Raw genomic sequence first — 18,899 nt, 5'->3', positions numbered from 1 at the left:
GCCAGAAACTGTCCTAACCGGCCAAAAACTGCCCTTATTGGCCAAAGAAGAGGTTGACTGCTCTGCTCAGCTGCCAACAGTAGGATTGAAGCTGGCTGAAAGAGTTACCTCAACTTCGCCTTTACCTCATTTTCTTGGCAAGGGGGTAACTTCTTAAAAAAAAAAAAAAAAGAAGAAAGAAAAAGAAAAGACAGGGCACTAAGATTTTCAAGTCAAAATTGGCTCTGGACCAAACTATACATCAAGATGGTTGAACTTACTTAGTCATTAATTGGCTAAAACCAAAAAATCTCTCTTAAATCCGAGCTTTAAATACAGTGGGTACAAGGAAGCACAGCTGGCTTCCTTAGGTGTGAAGAGGTCAGATGCCCTGATCTTTCTAGTTGTTTCCACCTTACACACCATTCCTACATAAAGCATTTTGCTTACAGTGATATATAAGACTTACAGGCAAAATAGGTCACTTATGGCTTCTATATATATCTTTATATTTATATCTAGTGATACTGGCCCACAAACTGGCAGCCTTCAAAGCTGTGACTTGCTTCATGTTCCTGACCTCATGTCCCTTGCTCCGACACGGCATGACTCCCTTTTTGATCCTCAAATGACCAAGGGGATCAGAAAGGAGTACGCATTTGGGTTAAAGGAAATAAAAGCTTCTGGAAGTCAGTGACCCGCTGCACTTTAGTCTTTGATCCCTGAGAGTCCTATGCAGCTCTTTCCAAAAGCCACACAGGACCCATAGGATTCTGAAGAGTTTGTTGTTTTACCTCACTGATTCGGTTGTGTTTAAAGAAAAAATGAGACCTGTTATTAAGGTGGTCCACTTAACTATAACTAGTGAACCTATGTCAAAGTCCTGGCTATCTTCCTTTCTTTCCCGTTAGACAGGTCCTCTGTTTTGGCAGCAAAGGTCGTGGCCGGCTGCCTGGACGGGTGTTTGCACTGGGCTGGTACGGAGCTTGGTCTGATGTGGTGGTTCAGCAACTGCTCCTGGTGGTCACAGGAGAACTGCTTCACCTTTTGTGCCTGCAAGTTTGCCCCATCCTGTCCTGAACATGGTGATTAGAAGCCAGGATTATTCCAGCCTTTGGGTTCATGGATGTGTCCATCGCTTTGGAGCACTGCTACACCGTTCTGTCTCTTTGCACCACAACATTCGACACCAGTGAGAGTCCTTTAAGTTTGTTATTAGACATATTCAGGATCGTAGCAATTATTGCATTAAGATACACAGAGAACTGAACAGTCGATTAAGCTGTAGGGATAGAGGACTGAGACAGAGGCCAAGAACAGAGCAGGGCTTTGGATATAGACAAACTTTAGAGACATCAGAGGTATTTGTTTAACTTTGGTTCACTGAAGAACATTTGAGATTTATGCCTGCGTCGTGCCTTACCTGCCAACTTGGACTGGCAGTTGATCCCTCCCCTGAGATGTGCTGCTCTTTAAGAATCCCTCCTTTTGAAATCCCACCATTTCTGTTTCACCTCTGCTACCGGATCGTTGCCTTTTCCATTACATTTCCATTTCAGACGCCCCACCAGTGGAGCTGGACGTGAGGGGTGGGGGTACCGTCTTCCTGCTGACAAGTAGGTGGAGACGTTCCTTGGCCACACCAAGGGGGCCAGGAGCTCAACAGCAGCGGTACCACAGCTGGGGAGCCTCCTGGGACCTGCCTCTGCTGCTCTGGACCTGGGCCTCTGCCTGTATCTGCATGATGCCTCCTGGGGTGGGTGCATTTTTCAAACTGCTTAGGTACCAAGGTGATAGATGCCTTGTAAATACCTAAGATAGATACAGACAGAAACTGTACCAGGCGCCATCGGTTATGCAAAACTTCACACAAAGCCAATTGCACCTACGCGCTGTAGCATCACCCACCTTTTCTAGCATCTGCAGGCAACCACAGTCAAATATTGGGCACAAGTGTTTTTCCTTTTGGAAAGTGATGGGAATCACAGGACATTCGTTCTTCTTTGGTGGCAACAGGTCTGGGCACGTAGCCCTTAATGTCAGATACTGCATATGCACAGATTTTGTTCCATCGCCTTCCCTAAATACGAGTTTGCAAGTTTAGTTTAATTTATTTCATAAGCTGATAGAATTTGTTTCCTTGTCAATAATCCACATAAGCAATAACGAAACTAAAGGGGTAGTCTTAAAGTGTGCTTATTAGAAAAGTATGGATTAGGTTAAACTACATTAAAATACGGCTGTGGTGTTGCATTTATCCTACGGATTAATTTTTAAAATGTATTCTATTTTTAACTATAAGTAGCTTGTTTTTAGCATAATATCATGAGCAATTATGTGTATAATTATCAGTTTGCACATATGAAAAAAAAAAGCAACTAGAACATGTAGGTGCACTTATTTACATTGTATTCCTTTCACATTTTTGTCACTTCCCATATATATATATATCTATATATTTATATTTATATTCAAAAGACCTTGCCCTGCTCAGTTTGTAAAAGAACAGCTGGGAAGTTACTTGATAAATACTTCAGGGTGAATGTCTGTGGGTGGGGGCAACTATGTAAAGTACAAGTTGGACAAACCACGTATGGGAATCTAGACAACGCTTTCAAAGGAGCAGACGACCGAAATTCTAGAACAGCTTTCCAGTACTAATGGGGCGGCAGCAGAAAGATGAGAACCTGCTGATTTCAAAAGAAGGGTTGATCAGACCATAGAAGTCCTTATCGTAATGTTTTATGTCATAGAAGCAATTGGACTTGATAGACAGATCTGTAGTGCCCTGGGGACAAACAGGTGACTCCTATTTGCAGATGGTTAAAAAAGGATCTCCGTTATATTAGCTGTATTTCTGAAAACTACTGTCTTTCTTTTTAACTACAAAATTCCATCAAAGACCAAAAGTAAAGTATAACTAGGCCTTCAACATACTGCTGAGGATTAAAAGGCTAACCTTAGCTAAAGCATTGTTTCAGAGTACAAATGTTAAAGGTTAAGATTTAAATCTAAATTTGTTGTTTATGATCATATTTAGAGGAAAGAAACGACAAGTTCAGCCTACAGTTGTCATGTAAATGCATAGTTAAAAACATAAAGTGATGGAATGATTCGAGGTTTCATTTAGACAATTAGGCTAATCCTCATAAATCTGCCACCATGAGCACATTTTAATCTAGAATTAAATTCTTCCAGCCCCACCCCAAATGAACAATTTGCAGGATTGTGCTTAAACCACAATGCCAAAATCACATATGTACCACACTGCAAACAAAGGCAGAGATTATTACTCTAGCAGTTAGCAGAATGAGGAAATAACACAAGTGTTCTGCAATACAGTCAAAAGCATAAGCCATCTGAAAGACTTTCCTTCTATGAGAATTAAGTAAAAATATGTGAATGTTCTCTGGGATACTATAAGCTCTACAAAGTACTAAAGTACATTAAAATTTAAAAAGTACACTAAAATAAAAAAAAAAAAGAAGAAAAAAGAAAACTATGTAAAATAAATCAGTAAAACATAAAAACTGTTTGGTGACTAAAATTAATCATTTAGCATAGAGTATCTATAAATACCATTACATGATTTATGCAAATGATTTGTATGTATTCACAATAAAGAATTACCAAAACTTTCTTGAAAGAAAGTCTTATTTGTGGTTTTAGGGTGAAAATACCTTCACGTTAGCATACATAAATCACATTTACATATTCACACCATCCAAAGTCATTTTAACGAAGGGAGGAAACTGATGCGCTCAAATTCTTTCTACAGATACAATTTTCAAGTACCAGCTCTTTAACAGTATGTTCAATTAAGGAAATAATGATACAGGCATTTAAAATGCACCTGCAATCCTGAAGCCTTACAATTCAGCCTACCTTGAAAGAGGAATGGTCATTGTCTAACAGTGGTTTCTGTTTAAGAACAAAAACAGAGAATATAGTCAATACCCACTCCTACCCTGCAAGCCAGGTGGAATTTAAGCGGCAATTTGATGTTCTGTTTAAGAGACAGCATTTGAAAATTTGGCCTAGCCACAAAGAAAATCAACCGAAAGAAACCAAAAGGAAAGGTGGAGGACCTAAGACACGTGCAGCCTTCTCTGTTCTTGCACTTCCTCTCACGCTTCCACAACAAGGGGACAAACCAAACGAACTAGGGTGATTTATCTAAAGACATTTATTTTAAATTATGTTAGAAATTAATTAACATGGGTGTGTGAACATTTGAAGGAAAAAAAAGAGAAATAGCAGCAAAGGGAGTTTTGAGATGAGGGAGATAAGTCCTTCATCTCCCTGGCTCCTGAAAAAGAGAGAGAACACATTAAAAGTGTTGAAAGTTTTTCCACTGCCCTAACTGTACCATGTTGGGAAGCACATGCAATTTTTACCATTCCTCAAGCACTCATGAGTTTGAATATGTGGTTAGATATCCAATTAATAATATCTGCGTATAGCAAGGGACACTCACATAAGCCAACGTATTTAATTCATCTGTTTCCAAACCCCACATTTTCTTTAACACTTACAATTCCTTTTCCAACTTCTTTTATACCATTGTCTTGTTTGGCTGATGCAGAAAGGTTTTGAAAACCTTTTCAATTACTGGCCTGTAGCAAAGAAAAACAAGTATCATGAAAGGGCGCTACGTACTCAAAAATCGGCTGACAAATTCAAAGCAATCCTAGCGTAAATGAGGAGAACGCCCACAGAGAGGGTCAAGCGACCTCTGCTCAGGGTTCTCAAAATGTTAGTTGAAGCTGCCCACCTCATGCAACATAAACCCTGGTTTAAAGAAGCGTTTGGTACTGAAAGTTACCTGTTAATATCAGATTCTGTGCCAAACGTTGCTTATCAGTACATTGCCAACTATAGGCCAGATGTTTTTTTCCAGCAGAAACCATAGGGTTAGGATTGTTTTCCTTGAAACATGACGATTTGCATGTTTTCCTGTTGCAATATTTTTTGTTACGGAGTTTTAAAAGCACATGTGTTGTAGGCAGTGTCCTAATCCTATGCTTTCTTACACCCCCATTCCTCCCCCAAGTCAGACTACAAGTCATAAAACCTGTAACCTTGCTACATCACCGAAAACATGGGGCCCATATTTTTTCACACATATACTTCACAAACACCACCTGGAGTCACTGCTTTGTGCTTATGAAAAATGACAACCTGATGACAACCTTTTTCTCATTATTATATTGCTATCTCACTAGAATTTCAAATATGTAATACAAATCAATTACTTACAAGGATAGCCTTCAATAATTCTTCATTAAGCCTGATGCCTCTTGCTCTCATCTTCTAATATACAGTGTCTGGTGAAGATCAGAAAACTTTCTTCCAACGTAGAAGCATTGGAGATGCTGGAAACTATCGAAGGAGTCGACGCTGTGAGTGCTGTAAAAGTTGCTTTGATGGTATTTCCATTGTTTCCTGCAGACAAATCTCCATCATCAACTCCACCACAGTGAAATACACAAATGAATTTTGAACCCAGACGTCTTTGTGAGCCGTTTCTTCAAACATAACATGACACCGTAAGGTAATCCGCTGTTTGGCATTCATTTATATATATTTGCTCTGCAATTTCATTGTTTCAGATGCCATTAGAATGTGCCACCTTTGAAACAATGGACAACAGGAATGGGATGGAGTGTGGATGCTAATTGCAGACAGAGCTAATAATATTTCTTTTGAATGCCATCAACTGATATTTTTCTATTCAAATGCCACTAAGCCTTGATGTCAGGTAACGATATTCTGTGTTGACGCTATCACAGTTGTTCTGTATCTCACAGGTGGTACTAGCATCTATAAAGTGTTCAAAGGAGAAAAATCCTACAGTTGTATTTGATGCTGCAGCCCACATCAAAACCCAAAGATCAGTATCAACACATATCAAGGGATTATTTTATATTGATTACCATTTCAAATCTAAGAAGGAACAAACCACTCCCCCAGCTCACAGCTGACACTGGTGTAACACTGTCAAATAATATTTGTTAATGTAGAAGAATTATTTCTCTTGCCATTCCCGTTTCACTGTGAGAATCTAGTCCCTTCTATTCTTAATGTACTTCCTCTTAAAAGATTTTTAGACTAGATTTTTAAAATTAAACATTGTCCACTTCAGTGTTCACTGAAAATTTCAAATTGCTTACTATATCAAACCCATTTCCTGGCAGTAGAGAAAGGTTAGGAGGATGGAACTTTTAAATCATGGATCTAGACATTTGCAGATCTTAGTTTATGGATGGGTTCCTTAAGTATCCTCTAATTTTAAAATTCTTCATCGACAAGAAGTTATTGATCAACAAGGCAAAACGAAAACTGAAGGAAAAACCCTATAAGCACAAGTTTTTCATGAGCCACATAAGCTTTTTATGAACAGAATTAGATTGATTATTTTAAAATATTCATTTGGAAACTCTAATGATATCTATTTTGGGTCACGATGATGAAAATTACGATCAAAATATTGCATTGGGTGTTTCGTAAATTTTCTTTTTATGTGTTATTTTTAGAGTATTTTCGAATCATTTTAATTTGCTGCATGAATGTTTTGGTTATTCTTCAGTATCAATGGGCTAACTACACTTTACCTAGAATCACATTTTAAGTACTCCAAAAAAGTGCTGCTACAACTAACTGTCAGTTTACATGTTGCCATAAGTTACTCATTCAACAATTCTCGAAACCCTACGAGTCACAAAAGGAAAAAGAAGGCGTCTTTCCCCTCCCCAATATGCCACAAAATCCAGCAAACAGTTTAACGACTGAAAACACATCCCCTCCAAACACACATCTGGAAGTCGGATGCCATCCCCCTGCCTCAGCCAACTACTGCACACAGAAAGTCAGCGGCACAGATGACGCCCAGTTTACTTTTTAGTAATCTCTACGCAACTGCAATAAAATTATAATACTGCCCATGCCATACTGCTGTGAACCTAAAGATTTTATTACCCATCTCTTCAGACACAAGCGTCGTATCTTCTATCCCAAACGCAAAAATACAGCCTATGTCCGTCCCTTCTCTTACCCTCCTAATGAACCAGAACCCCTCTCAAAACACAACCAACAAAACCAGTCACACAGGACCACAAAAGTCATTATTTTCATCGTAATGCCTCCCTCGCCTATGAGCCAAAAGATTGAGCTTTTGGTTGACAGAAGATTCTACAATAGCAATGTAAAGGTTTTTTCTTACATGCTGTCAAATCGTATTTTTTCAGAAAAATACCAGTAGCAATGGGGTCTATGCTCTCATATTTTCTGAATGGAGAATGGAAAATATCACTAGCTGGAATCTCAGCGACCAGGAAGGTCAGGAAAGAGCAGAAAATTAAAGACTGGAAAATAACCCAATTTTGTCCCATTTAGCTTTAAAAGGCAAAAGCTTCCCTGTTGAGAAAGGACACTGCCTACAGCCTGGCTTTCCTTTCCGTGACATTGGACTTGGTTGAGGAGCAGGACCAGGACATGGACTGTTTTACCCGCTACCACCTGGGGAGGTTTGAGACTCTTCCTTGGGCTGGACACCATGAAAACGTGTAAATGACACAGTCCCTGCTCAGGAGAGCTCACAATCTACGAAAGCAAAATGACATACAGGAGTATGGAAAAATACAGCTAAACACCAACAAAACTTTGTATACATATATATATACAGTCATAAAGTAGCACCGCTACGTCTACCTACCCCTCTGCCTAGCCCTCGTTACTGAGATGATTGTTTAATAGGGATCACAGAGGAAATGGGTCTTTAGGAGAGATTTCAAGGAGAAGGTCATGGCCTTATGAATCAGTTCAGGGAGGGCAACTCCATGCATACGGGACAGCGTGGAAGATGTTCTATTGAAAACCTAAAAATTGTGCAGAGCAGCATTTCTCCAGGCCAAAAAGTTCAAGTGGTGTGTGCAAGATCCCTATTTCCTGAGACAGAGACAGCGCGGTGGTGATGGGAGTCACATTTGGCCACCAAGAAGACAAGTGAGATCACTAACGTAGGACTACACTGAGGATGTTATTGGCCACGTATTCTCTGTGGCTGCCAGTTAGCACAGGAACTATGAGGAGATGATGGTATGGAAGGGTTTGGAAAAAGAGTCGGGTACAAAGAAGGAAAAATAAAAAGGTAAGATGAAGGAAAGGAGACAAAAGGAAGAAATGCGGGAAAAATATTTTCAAATGTAGTCTTCTGTTTGAGCTCTTAGTGTGTTTGCAATTTATTAACTAAATAACTAAAAAACATATACAATAATTAATGTACATTTGACACCATAAAATAAACTGGACCGTATGCCAACATTTACGTTATGTTATTATCCTTCACTATGGAAAGGTGAGAAACAGGTTAAACAAGAGACAAAATGCTTCCCCTTACCCTTCTTCTTCCGTACTGAAGCTTGGAAATAGAAAGGGAATGAACTGTGAATCAATTCTGAAGGTAATTTTTATACGCTAAATCCTTGTCTGTCATTTTGAGCATCAACATTTTTCTGCCATCTAAGAAGTTCAGTCTCTCCCTACCAGCCTTTGCTACGCACATTTCTATCAAACCACAGCAGATAAACAGCTTGGCAAAAGCAGAGTTTATCGGGGTTTATTCTTTAACTATAAGGAGTTGTTCCCCTGTAGATATTAGGGAAACATGTACAATTCTTTTTTCTAATTTCTTTTTTAAAAACAGTAATTGGGGCAACTTATTGATATCAGGGTTTCCAAACTATGATAATAGGGTATTTTGCAGACTGAAGTGGAATCATTAGCACATGTTATCTGCCATATTTTGGATTAACTCATTTGAAAGAGAAACAACTGAGATCGTCGTTCAGTATTGTGGAGAACAGTGTAGCTAAAAACACGTCAATAAAACCATAAGTAGAGTTCAGAGCCAGGCAAGTGACTGTAAAGACTGCAATATATATATATATATTTTTTTTAAATCATGTTGTTTGGCTTAGCTAGGAGAAATTACAAAAGATATATACTCTAAGGGAAAGCCAACGGGGAATTTCTATTTATCCTTTGTCTTCTATTACATAACAAGTGACATTCAATAAAATTAAAGGCATCACATTTAAAACCAATAAAAAGGAAATACATTTGTACACAGCACATAATTAGCCTGTGGAATTCTTTGCCACGAGACATTATTGAGACCATGAGCTTCTTCAGTTCAGAAAAAAGATTACACATATGTATCGATGAGAACATCCACAGTGGTCATCTGCATATACTTCCTATTTAGTTTGCGGATATATGTTGTGAAATAAACGCTTATTCATTAGATAATTTAATAGATATAAAAATGTGGGTGTTCTCATAGTTCATACAGATGTCCAATATATACACATATACAGATATATAAATTATATATAAATACACACATACAATCTGTGTTTTATGTCAGAAGACAACTTTTAACTGATGACAGTGAGAACATTTTCTTTTTGGAAGCTTATTCGGTTGTTGGGCAATTTAAGAATTCTTGTTCCTTCTGACAACAGCCCTTTTACAGGACAACTAGTAGAACAGGTAGACCACAGATGTTCTTTATAACAGTGGGCATATTGTTTGCTAGGGTGGCAAATGTCCAGACTATCACAGAACTGGTATTTATGGTCTTGTTTGGGAAGAAGACAGATTTCTGCCATGCTCTACTGTTACTACAGCTTTATTAGGGGACATAGATGTTTGGACTATTCTTCGAAATGTTGCCACTGTAATATCTGTCCCATCTGGATAAAGATAGGGATGGGAAACCTGCTTAAAAAAAATCAAGTTATGTCCCAGGGCTGCTGGTCACAAGAGTTGCGTGGCTTCTGCCAGCCGATAAGAACTAACTGCGATCAAGTATTATAACCTGAATAAGGGGGTGAAAAAGCTAAAATATGATGGTCTTCATTGCAGAGGTGACTTTACAATTAATAAGCTGTTTTCTCTTAGAAAAGAGTGCTGCTTCTTTCTGTTTTAAGAACAGCACCTACTACGTACGACTGAAAAGTAAGAGAAAAAGAAGAACACCCTCAGGTTGAAAGCGATTTGCAGAGGGGAAAATGAAAGGGGAAAAATGGTGCCTAAGTATTTCTGTCCCCTTGGGAAAGTTGGTGATAAGCCAGCCAAGTTTTATAACCCAACTTCCTAGCACTCTGTGAAAGGAAAACAAATCAAAACACCAAACCCAAAAAGAGGCTCCAGAAAGAATATTTTACATTTTATTCCTGGAAGAAAAACTACGGAGCATTCACAAACTGTTGAAACCTTTAGCCGGGTTCCTAAATTTCCTGGCACAAAACAGCCAAATTTTCTGAGGTCTGTTAGAGCTAAATAATCCAACTATATTATTTTGGTCTTCAACGTGGCTATTATACCATAGAGAAGACAGTAACCACTTGAGCAGCCCTTTGTTGGTCAGAACTCCCTCCGAAGCTCTATGACTTGGCTCACTAAAGGATGGATGGGGTCCATCTGCCCCAAAAACATCGACTCCCAGGGAACAAAAAAGTGGAAAAAGTGGAAGCAAAGCTTTGATTCCTTCCACTTGGCCTTCATATGAGTCCATGCCAGAAAACAAAAATGATTATAAAATGTAAGTATTTAAATCAATGTAGGATTACATGGAAAAATGGTTTAATTAAATGATAGATTCTATTAGTCTGCAATGAGGGATGTGGTTTGTTTTCATACCCAATTATCACTTGCTAAACACACTGTTCTAATGTAATACTCATGTATAAATACGCGCTGGGCTTTCCTCTTTGTATATATGTTCCATCCATAACATATTTATTAGTCTAGCTGCAGAAATTCTACTTTTTAATGACCTAACAGATTAAAACTAGAAGGAAGAGAACTATGACCTTCCTCACTTCTAGAAAATAAATCAAAATTCCCAAAGAATTATGCATATCTAGAATGTGGACGATCTAGTAAAGGATTCTACAATCACATTTCTTTAAATTAGCAAATAAAAGACTGAATGCTCAACGCTTTTTTATTACCAATAGTGCGAAGAATTAAGTTTATATCATGCACAGAAGTCAAAGTGATATCATGATATGCACTTTTTCAGATCAGGGTCTAAAGAAAGCAAGTTGAAGTTGAAGCTGCTTTAACACTGTCAGCTTTTTAAGAACAGCTTCGGGCAGCTTACCTTTATCCACTAATGAGAGGCCACAGGAATTTAAAATAAAACAATATTAGATGAACTGAAAATTTAGAAAGCAAAGCTAACAAAATACGATACGGCATTACTTTTTAGTAGATGTGCCAAACTCTGACGATGCATCAAATGTATCGACATTCTCTTGCGTAGCAGTAAAGGCACAAGTTTAAACAAAAAATTATTCATGCAAATCATGCATATTTGAACTCTCCAAAGATGCAGCATTCTTAAAACCTTTTCTGTACTATATACTGTACACATTGCAGTTCCTTTTAGTCAATTTAACATATATATATATAGATATCTCTTACATTTCTATTATGCCAGCATGCTTGTCAAAAAACACTTTCTTACCAAGCTCTTCAAGCTCTGAGGTCATTGACTTAGACCGCAAGGTCAGTGCAGTGGTTGGAGCTCGCTTAGGAGGTGGTGGCGCTTTGCATTAAACAGAAGGATACACAGCATAAGTAAATACCCATCTCTAAACCGCTATAGTCACATACACAATTTCGTATTTATTTAAAAGAATATGCTACGTTAAATAAAGTAATAATAAATACATACATGCGGAGGAAAAAACCCTGAGATGCTTTTCATGTACTGAATTCCTATACCGCTTCTACTTTTAGCGTAGGTTGCTTGGCACATCGGCAAGCTTTTATGTAACAGGATACATAGAAACATTTAAAGCTAAATAACTGTGCATGTTGATTTTTCAGCAGGAAAAAGACTTTCTAGAGAAAGTGCCTCACAGCAGTTGTGCCTCTCCTTCTAATAAATGTACATAGCTAAAAATCTCCTGGAGACCAGCCAATCTCTGCCAGAATAATCTCATATTTGAATCTTTGAGTGTTAAATCTGAGAAATACAAGAGAGATTCACATTTATCTTAATAGTTATGGTGAGACTAGGGAAAAGAGGCGATCCTTGGAATAAGTAAGATCTGAAAATATCGAGGTGGTCATCTAGCACAGAAACTAAAATCCAGCAGGTGTTCCAGTATCCTGATAACCAATGTTATGCTCAGAAAGGAGCACAACATCAGAAAAGATTATGCCAATGTTGGTAGGAAAGTTGGAGTTTCCATTGAACAGAAATGGCTGTGGGACACCAGGAAAAATTAAAGAATCATCTGTGTTTTGGCCAACACTACACACCAGGTTGCACCATTTTGACAAAAGGGGCAACAAAGGGTGATGGAGGAAAGAAGTGGACAATGTTCTTCCCATATCAACCATATCTACTATGACAGTGTCATCCTTTCCCTGTTAAACTCCATCATCTTCTTACAGAGGTTTGAATGCCAGCGTGTCACAAGAAAACAAAAATATAGCTCCAGTTCAGTGCCAGTCCTGTACATAGTAACGTCAGTCTGAGCTCTGCCCTTCCCCAGCAGAAAAAGTGACAATAAATCTGTGAGGGAAACTGCACAAAATGCTGGATTGGTAAATGAAGCTGGGTACCCAACATTGGCCTCACCAGAGAGGAGACTGATGGCAAGAAAAACCTCCCACACAATTCCTGAAGTACAACAGCAACTGCCAAGTAACAAGAAACGCTCCCCACTTCTATCAGAAATGGACGAGATCCAAAAGTGAATGTTTTTGGCAAATCATAGAATCGTTTTGGTTGGAGAATTCCTTTAAGATCATCAAGTCCAACTGTTAACCTAACGCTGCCAAGTCCACTGCTAAATCCTGTCCCTAAGAACCTCATCTCTGCATCTGTTCAACCCCTCCAGGGATGGTGACTCCATCATTTCCCTGGGCAGCCTGTTCCAATGCACAACAGCCCTTCCCAGGAAGATTTTTTTCCTAATATTCAATCTGAACCTCTCCTGGTGCAACTTGAAGCCATTTCCTCTCATCCTATTGCTTGTTCCTTGGGAGAAGAGACCAACCCCCTCCATGCTCCAACCTCCTTTCAGGTGGTTGTAGAGAGTGGGAAGGTCTCCCCTGTTATCAATAGAAGGGTCTGGAGAGATGACAAAGAACTGAGTTTGTTTTCATAGAAACAACTTCCCTTTGGGTTGTAAACAACAACACTTCTATTTAAGGCCCATATGATGCACCCCAAAAGGCAGAGGTGAAAGGTTTAAGATGTGTGAATAGTAATTCTATCATGCTAAAAATAATGCAGTACCACGTGCAGGTATTATTTACTTTAATATAACCATTTTCCCCCTCCAAGGTGCTTTATTTATTTTATTTATTTTTTTTTAAGCATGAGATATCAAGAACACTCTCAGCACAGACAGAAAATTTTACTCATGGACAAAGAGTGAACCCTCAGGTGCCAGCCTGTGAGTGACAATTCAGGAAACGGGTGGGAGGAACAAGAGTTCTCAAAAAGGTGATACTGCTGTACTGAACACCAGTTAGCAGCAGCAATCTTTTCTGCTTAATGGGAATCATGTGGGCCTAATGACTTCCCAGAGTAACTTCTACCTGAGCAAACTCAAGGGCTTCTAAGGTGAAGGAATAGTGTAAAAGCCTTTTTTTTTTGGTGAAGATTTGGTGGTGTTTTTTTGAGTAGATGGGTGGGAAACACATTGAAATTTTTAAGGGAACACCCCATAATTATGATACAGGTTAACCCACAATCTCCATTAAAGTTAATATTAAAAAACCCTAGGCTTTTAAACTGGAAAAACAAACTTTTCCTGGTTTACCCAGACGATTCTTTCCCAAAGTCTTTGTGGCACAGGATGCTACACGAACCTCTCTTGGCGTAGCTGCTTCCTTGCTGGCAGCCAAATGGCAGAAAAAGAAGCTGTGTGTGTTTTCTGCTTATGGGAGGAGAAGGGATTTTCCCTGCCTGGAACAACTCTTCTACTATGAATTCATCTAGAGGAATTTTCCCATTAAAATGTACTTTTTTACATGCTGCTTTCTTATTCCTACAGAGGTCATTTCTAAAAGACGTTTTGCAAAATTATAAGTTCTCAACGATTTCAAGAGGAGCCAAACCAACATCTCAAGCACGTTTGAAATTAATTAATAAAAGATAATCTGGTTTTTTTTGCTTTTTCTCAGTGCTGCAAGAAACTTTACTACAAGATCTTCAAACTTATAACTGTATAAAGAGCAATAAAGATGAAATTTCATGGCAAGCATGACAAGAGAATATTGTCCCTTTTGTCACATATTAATGCATAAGTCAATGGAATTAAATTACTTTAAATTAGAGTATTCAAATTTTAAAAGTTAAATCTATAAAGCAGAATTTATAAAACAGTGATTTTGTGTGATTATTCTGTTTTCTGTAGAGGAAGACCAAAAGGACTCCATTAGGGAAATGAGAACAATGTACCTTTCTTTCGAGCTGTGTCGTCTGGATCAAGATTCCTGGTGACCGTGACGACCTTGAGCACGAGGTGGTTGCCCCCTTGGCGGATCATGTTGACCACCTGCCTGTGACCAACCTTCACTACATTCTCATTATTAACCTGCAACCAAAGAAAAGAGCCTTTTAGATCAAAAAGCAGAAAACTCTGATCTTTCCGTTTTGAAAACAGAAGGTGGAAAGAAGAGGAAGATATAGAACTTCTAATTACTGGTTTTTAATAAAAATACATATTTAAGGAACAGTGTATAGGTGACATGAAAACAGGAAAACAAAGCTCTCTCTTTATGAAATATGCAACTAATTTCCTTATAATTACCAGTTTAAAAAACAAACCAAAAAGTCTAATGAGTTCAACTAAACCTTTCTCTTTACATACTTCATTTCCACCTTAGTGTGCTACAACTCTGCATTTCTGACACTAAAAATATTTTCTTAAATGATAGTCATTTTTCATGACTGCAATATCCACAAACATCTATATGCATTTTATGCTGTATAACATAATCAATGAGATATTAAGAAGTTTTTCTATTCAGATCATCCAGGAACCAAGATTTTCTCTCCTGACGTAAACTCTTGCGTTCAAGAGATATTATTCATTATACATGGTGTCCTCAGTTCCCAGCATCTGACCTGATGTCCTGGAAGAAAAGGCAACAGCGCCATAGAAGTGCGAAAGAGTCTTCGTGGAAAAAAAAGGAGTTAAGTCTATGAAGCCCTGACCAGCTATTACAGTAATGCCAATTAAACTTTAAACTGCACTGCAACATTAAATTTCAAAATGTAAACTTTTAATTCTACATTTTGCTTTACATTACTGGGCAATTCCTGCTGCTACATCATCAATTTTGCTGTATGCATCTTTGCATAAGATAAGAAGAAATCATAGGCATAAAGGCTGTAAAGCGTGGATAAAAGCTATTTATTAATCCCATTTCTAAGTCGTCACTGAAAGTTATCAGAAATCTGAATGATAGCAGCACGTATAGTGAAGTGCTGTGTGTGCCATCAGAACATTAAAAATAAAAACTATTGAGCAATGGAATTGGTGAAGAAGAGGTGCTGCCAGAATACACGCTGGGAATTTGATCTCTATCCAAAATGCAAGTGACTCAGTTGTATTTCACTAAGATCACTCAGTGCCTTCCAAAATGAACAATCATTTTAAAAGTAAGTGTTTTTAGCCTTGTCTATTTATTCTGACAGGCTGGGCACCTCACACTCTAAAGAATTTACAGTTTAGAGCACAATCTCTCATTAATATTATTGCCCTTTAGCAGAACAAAAAGCGCAAGCAGACCCATTCCAACTTGAACTCGTTTTTCCACCCATGGCACAGGAAAATGTTGCCTTTTGTCAGGCAAACGCTGAGACAAAAATGCATTATTATGAAATAACATCTTGGTAAACCATATTTTTAATACAATGCTGCATCTCCAAGCATGGTCTGTGTGCTATGTCTATAAGCTTGAGACGCTTTTTTAGTTTCCTATACATTAATGTAGGTGTAACACATGCTGAACATCCAGACCTGCTCAACAGGAAAATATGAAGTCCTTTCATTCTGTAGGTGGAGGATATAAAAGAATATTGATTCGAATAGGACTGTTACTGGTTTATTTTATTTCACACATTCTTAGCATCTGGTATTTGATTCCAAGATATGGTATCTATCTAGTTGGACCAGTGGCATCTAAATTTAACCTGTCTAAAACATTTTAGTGGAGTTATCCATGTACTTTCAAACTCCTTCCAGTATTAAAAACCTCAACTAGGTAATTATTTTCAACACCAAAAAAAGCCCATGCATTAAAGAACTACAAAAGGCATCTACTCTATCTTTACTGGAATTACATTCTAAAGCTGGAAGCCACTATGGATTAGAATATATGCCCTACTGCTGTCAAAAAAGAGATCTCTCTGAATCAATCAAAAGTTAATATTAATCAAACACATGTACACTTCACTAGTGTAAAGTGATAAATGTGTAAAGTGATAAACAGCTTATGCAGCACACCATCTGTTCGCATCGTTATGTGCAATGATATTTAACATTTAGAGCAAGAGCAAATATATATGACACATTTTTAAAGCTGTCTCAGAAACAAAACCTGTAAACGACTGTTTATAGCAGCTTTGTTTAAGAGGCACAGTTACAAAAGCTGGTACCAAAAAGATTTATATTGCAAAAATAAAAATATTCATAGGAAATCTGAAGATTATTTCACTCAAAGAGTTTACAGAAATACTTGATAAGAACCATAAAATCAGCAGAGCAGGACCTCATCTTCACTGTCTTTAGGACCTCATTACAAAGCAATAACATCAAAATTGTGAATAGCTCATAAGGAACCAGGATTTCAGCGGCAGATTCCCTATTCCTTTTGACCTTCTTCAATATTTTATCTAGAAGCCAAATGACTGCAGAAACGGTCATTAAACAGTAAGACACCAGAATTCTTGCAGGTTTGTTCAACAGTTTTAGTCCAATATTATTCAGCAAAACTTTTTCAGTTGTGAATAATTTGATGAGACTGGCTCTCCACTTCCACTTGGGGTTTTGGCAGCGGGAGATTGCGGCTGCATAGCATCTCGGCTTTGGAAACACATTGTTATAATCAGTAAAAGAGATATCGTCTTCACCTGTGCCAATTCATTTAATAATCCCATGTATTAAATGCGATCACATTCTTTGAAATATTAAAAAAAAAATGTTTATAGTGGCAAAGTGTTTAGAAGGATGTTCTATAAACAGTCAAACAGCCAAGTTGGTTTGTAGACACAAATGTGTCTCTCTTTCTTTTTCAAGCCAATCTTTCAACATATCTTCTGTCATCTTTCACTGCAAAACCTTAAGTTCTTTTTTTCCCTTCAACTCTTCCCCAAAACTTTCCTCCCAAGATCTTTCTTTTTCCATTTCCTTCATAAAACGGCAAAAATAGATTACAGAAATAGATACATCTGTGGCTGGTTCCATGCTACATCAATGGTAATTGGTCATCCAGCCAGCCAAATGCAAGGAAAACTGTCCCTCGGGCCAGCCAACAATTTCAATAACGCACCTCTGTCCACTCCCAACTCTCAGGAAAAGAGTCAGAACTTTATATTCTGGAAATTCAGACTTAAGCACTATTTGGTTTAAACTGGGCAGTGGGATGGAAGATACTTTGAAAGAATTTGAGAAATAACTTATGAAATTGTATGATGTCGTAGACCAAATGTCTTAAAAATTAGCCAGACAGGAAGTCTGAACTATATCAAGCTGAACTTACTTTTTGAGTACGTATGAAACATTCTTTAAGTGTTTAAAAGGAAGAACACTTTTGTGAATATCAAGATTTTTCAACTGTATGTCTCAGTGGTTTTTTCACCTTGCATAATGAATGTACACAGGTTTTTTTAGAGCAGTACAACATTACAAGACAGGAAAATTATGACTTAAGAGCAAGCTGGAGAGAGAAGTGAGGAAAAAATCATAGTACACAGTATTTCCAGATAAAATAATTTGCTAGTAGTGTGCAATGCATTGTCTTGCAAGGTCTTGAAGTATTATCAGCTTATACCACCATTTTTCACGTACTTCACCTAACATAACCCTGTGTGAACCTTGTGAAAAGGATCAAATGAGACTGAACAGAGTTGAGGAGAGCAGAGAAGAGATGGTGCTGCCCAGCCTTCATCTGAGTGATTGCAATGTTATGATTTAGCTTACAGAGAAACCCAAGCAAACCTTCTGGATATGTTTAAGACACTAGATATTCATACATGGCAGCAAACAATACTTGCCATCGCCTCCACATAGTTAAGAGGCTTCATTCCTTTCTCCTAGCTGGTGGAATCCATTATTCACGTAGTTGTCATTTCATGGCTTCCTCCAGCAATGCAATATCCTTCAGCATGAAACATTCAGTTCTCCAAGATGATGCAGAGTGCTGTGTCTCCTTCCCATCCCCACTACTGTGACCACAGTAGACACATCGCTGCTCCCTCCAACACCCTCTTGGAGAACTGAAAGTGCTTTGGGGTTTGCATTTGATGTGCTTCACAGCCAGGACTCACATCTGCCTACAGCTCCAAACTAGAGACTATGATCAACAACAACGTTCCTCTTGCACAAAGAGCTTTGAACACCAACCATGAAGAGTTCTCTCTCCAACATGGCCATTCTCACAAAAGATGATTCAAAAATATGGAGTAAACCAGTGACAAAGACAACTGACAGACATAAATCTCACTGGCTTTAATATCCAAGTCCACCACCCCGACTTTATCTTATGGAACACTTATACATAGTGTCATCTAAAACCCACAAAACCCAATAAAAATCATCAAATGTTGTTCAAGAATAAATAATTATATGGTCTCCAAGAGTAAAATATTAATCATGTAC

General features: G+C 38.1%; 1 protein-coding gene across 5 annotated transcripts in view; it reads right to left on the bottom strand.

Annotated features, from left to right (window-relative positions):
* Positions 1–18,899, bottom strand: part of SHANK2 (SH3 and multiple ankyrin repeat domains 2) — a 313,850-nt gene that overhangs the window by 28,036 nt on the left and 266,915 nt on the right. For 3 of the 5 annotated variants that reach the window (XM_071808790.1, XM_071808789.1, XM_065839073.2), the window contains 3 exons: positions 14,474–14,609; positions 11,516–11,596; positions 8,378–8,398 (listed from right to left, as the gene is read on the bottom strand). In XM_071808790.1, coding sequence (XP_071664891.1) covers positions 8,378–8,398; positions 11,516–11,596; positions 14,474–14,609 — 238 coding nt within the window. The remainder of the gene's footprint in view (positions 1–8,377; positions 8,399–11,515; positions 11,597–14,473; positions 14,610–18,899) is intronic. The other 2 variants (XM_065839072.2, XM_071808791.1) reach the window with 2 other exon arrangements.

This window comes from Patagioenas fasciata, chromosome 5, assembly GCF_037038585.1.
Source record: "Patagioenas fasciata isolate bPatFas1 chromosome 5, bPatFas1.hap1, whole genome shotgun sequence".
In the NCBI taxonomy this organism is placed as follows: Eukaryota; Metazoa; Chordata; class Aves; order Columbiformes; family Columbidae; genus Patagioenas; species Patagioenas fasciata.
The sequence above is the reverse complement of the archived record's forward strand: the minus strand, read 5'-3'. Positions and strand labels throughout refer to the sequence as shown.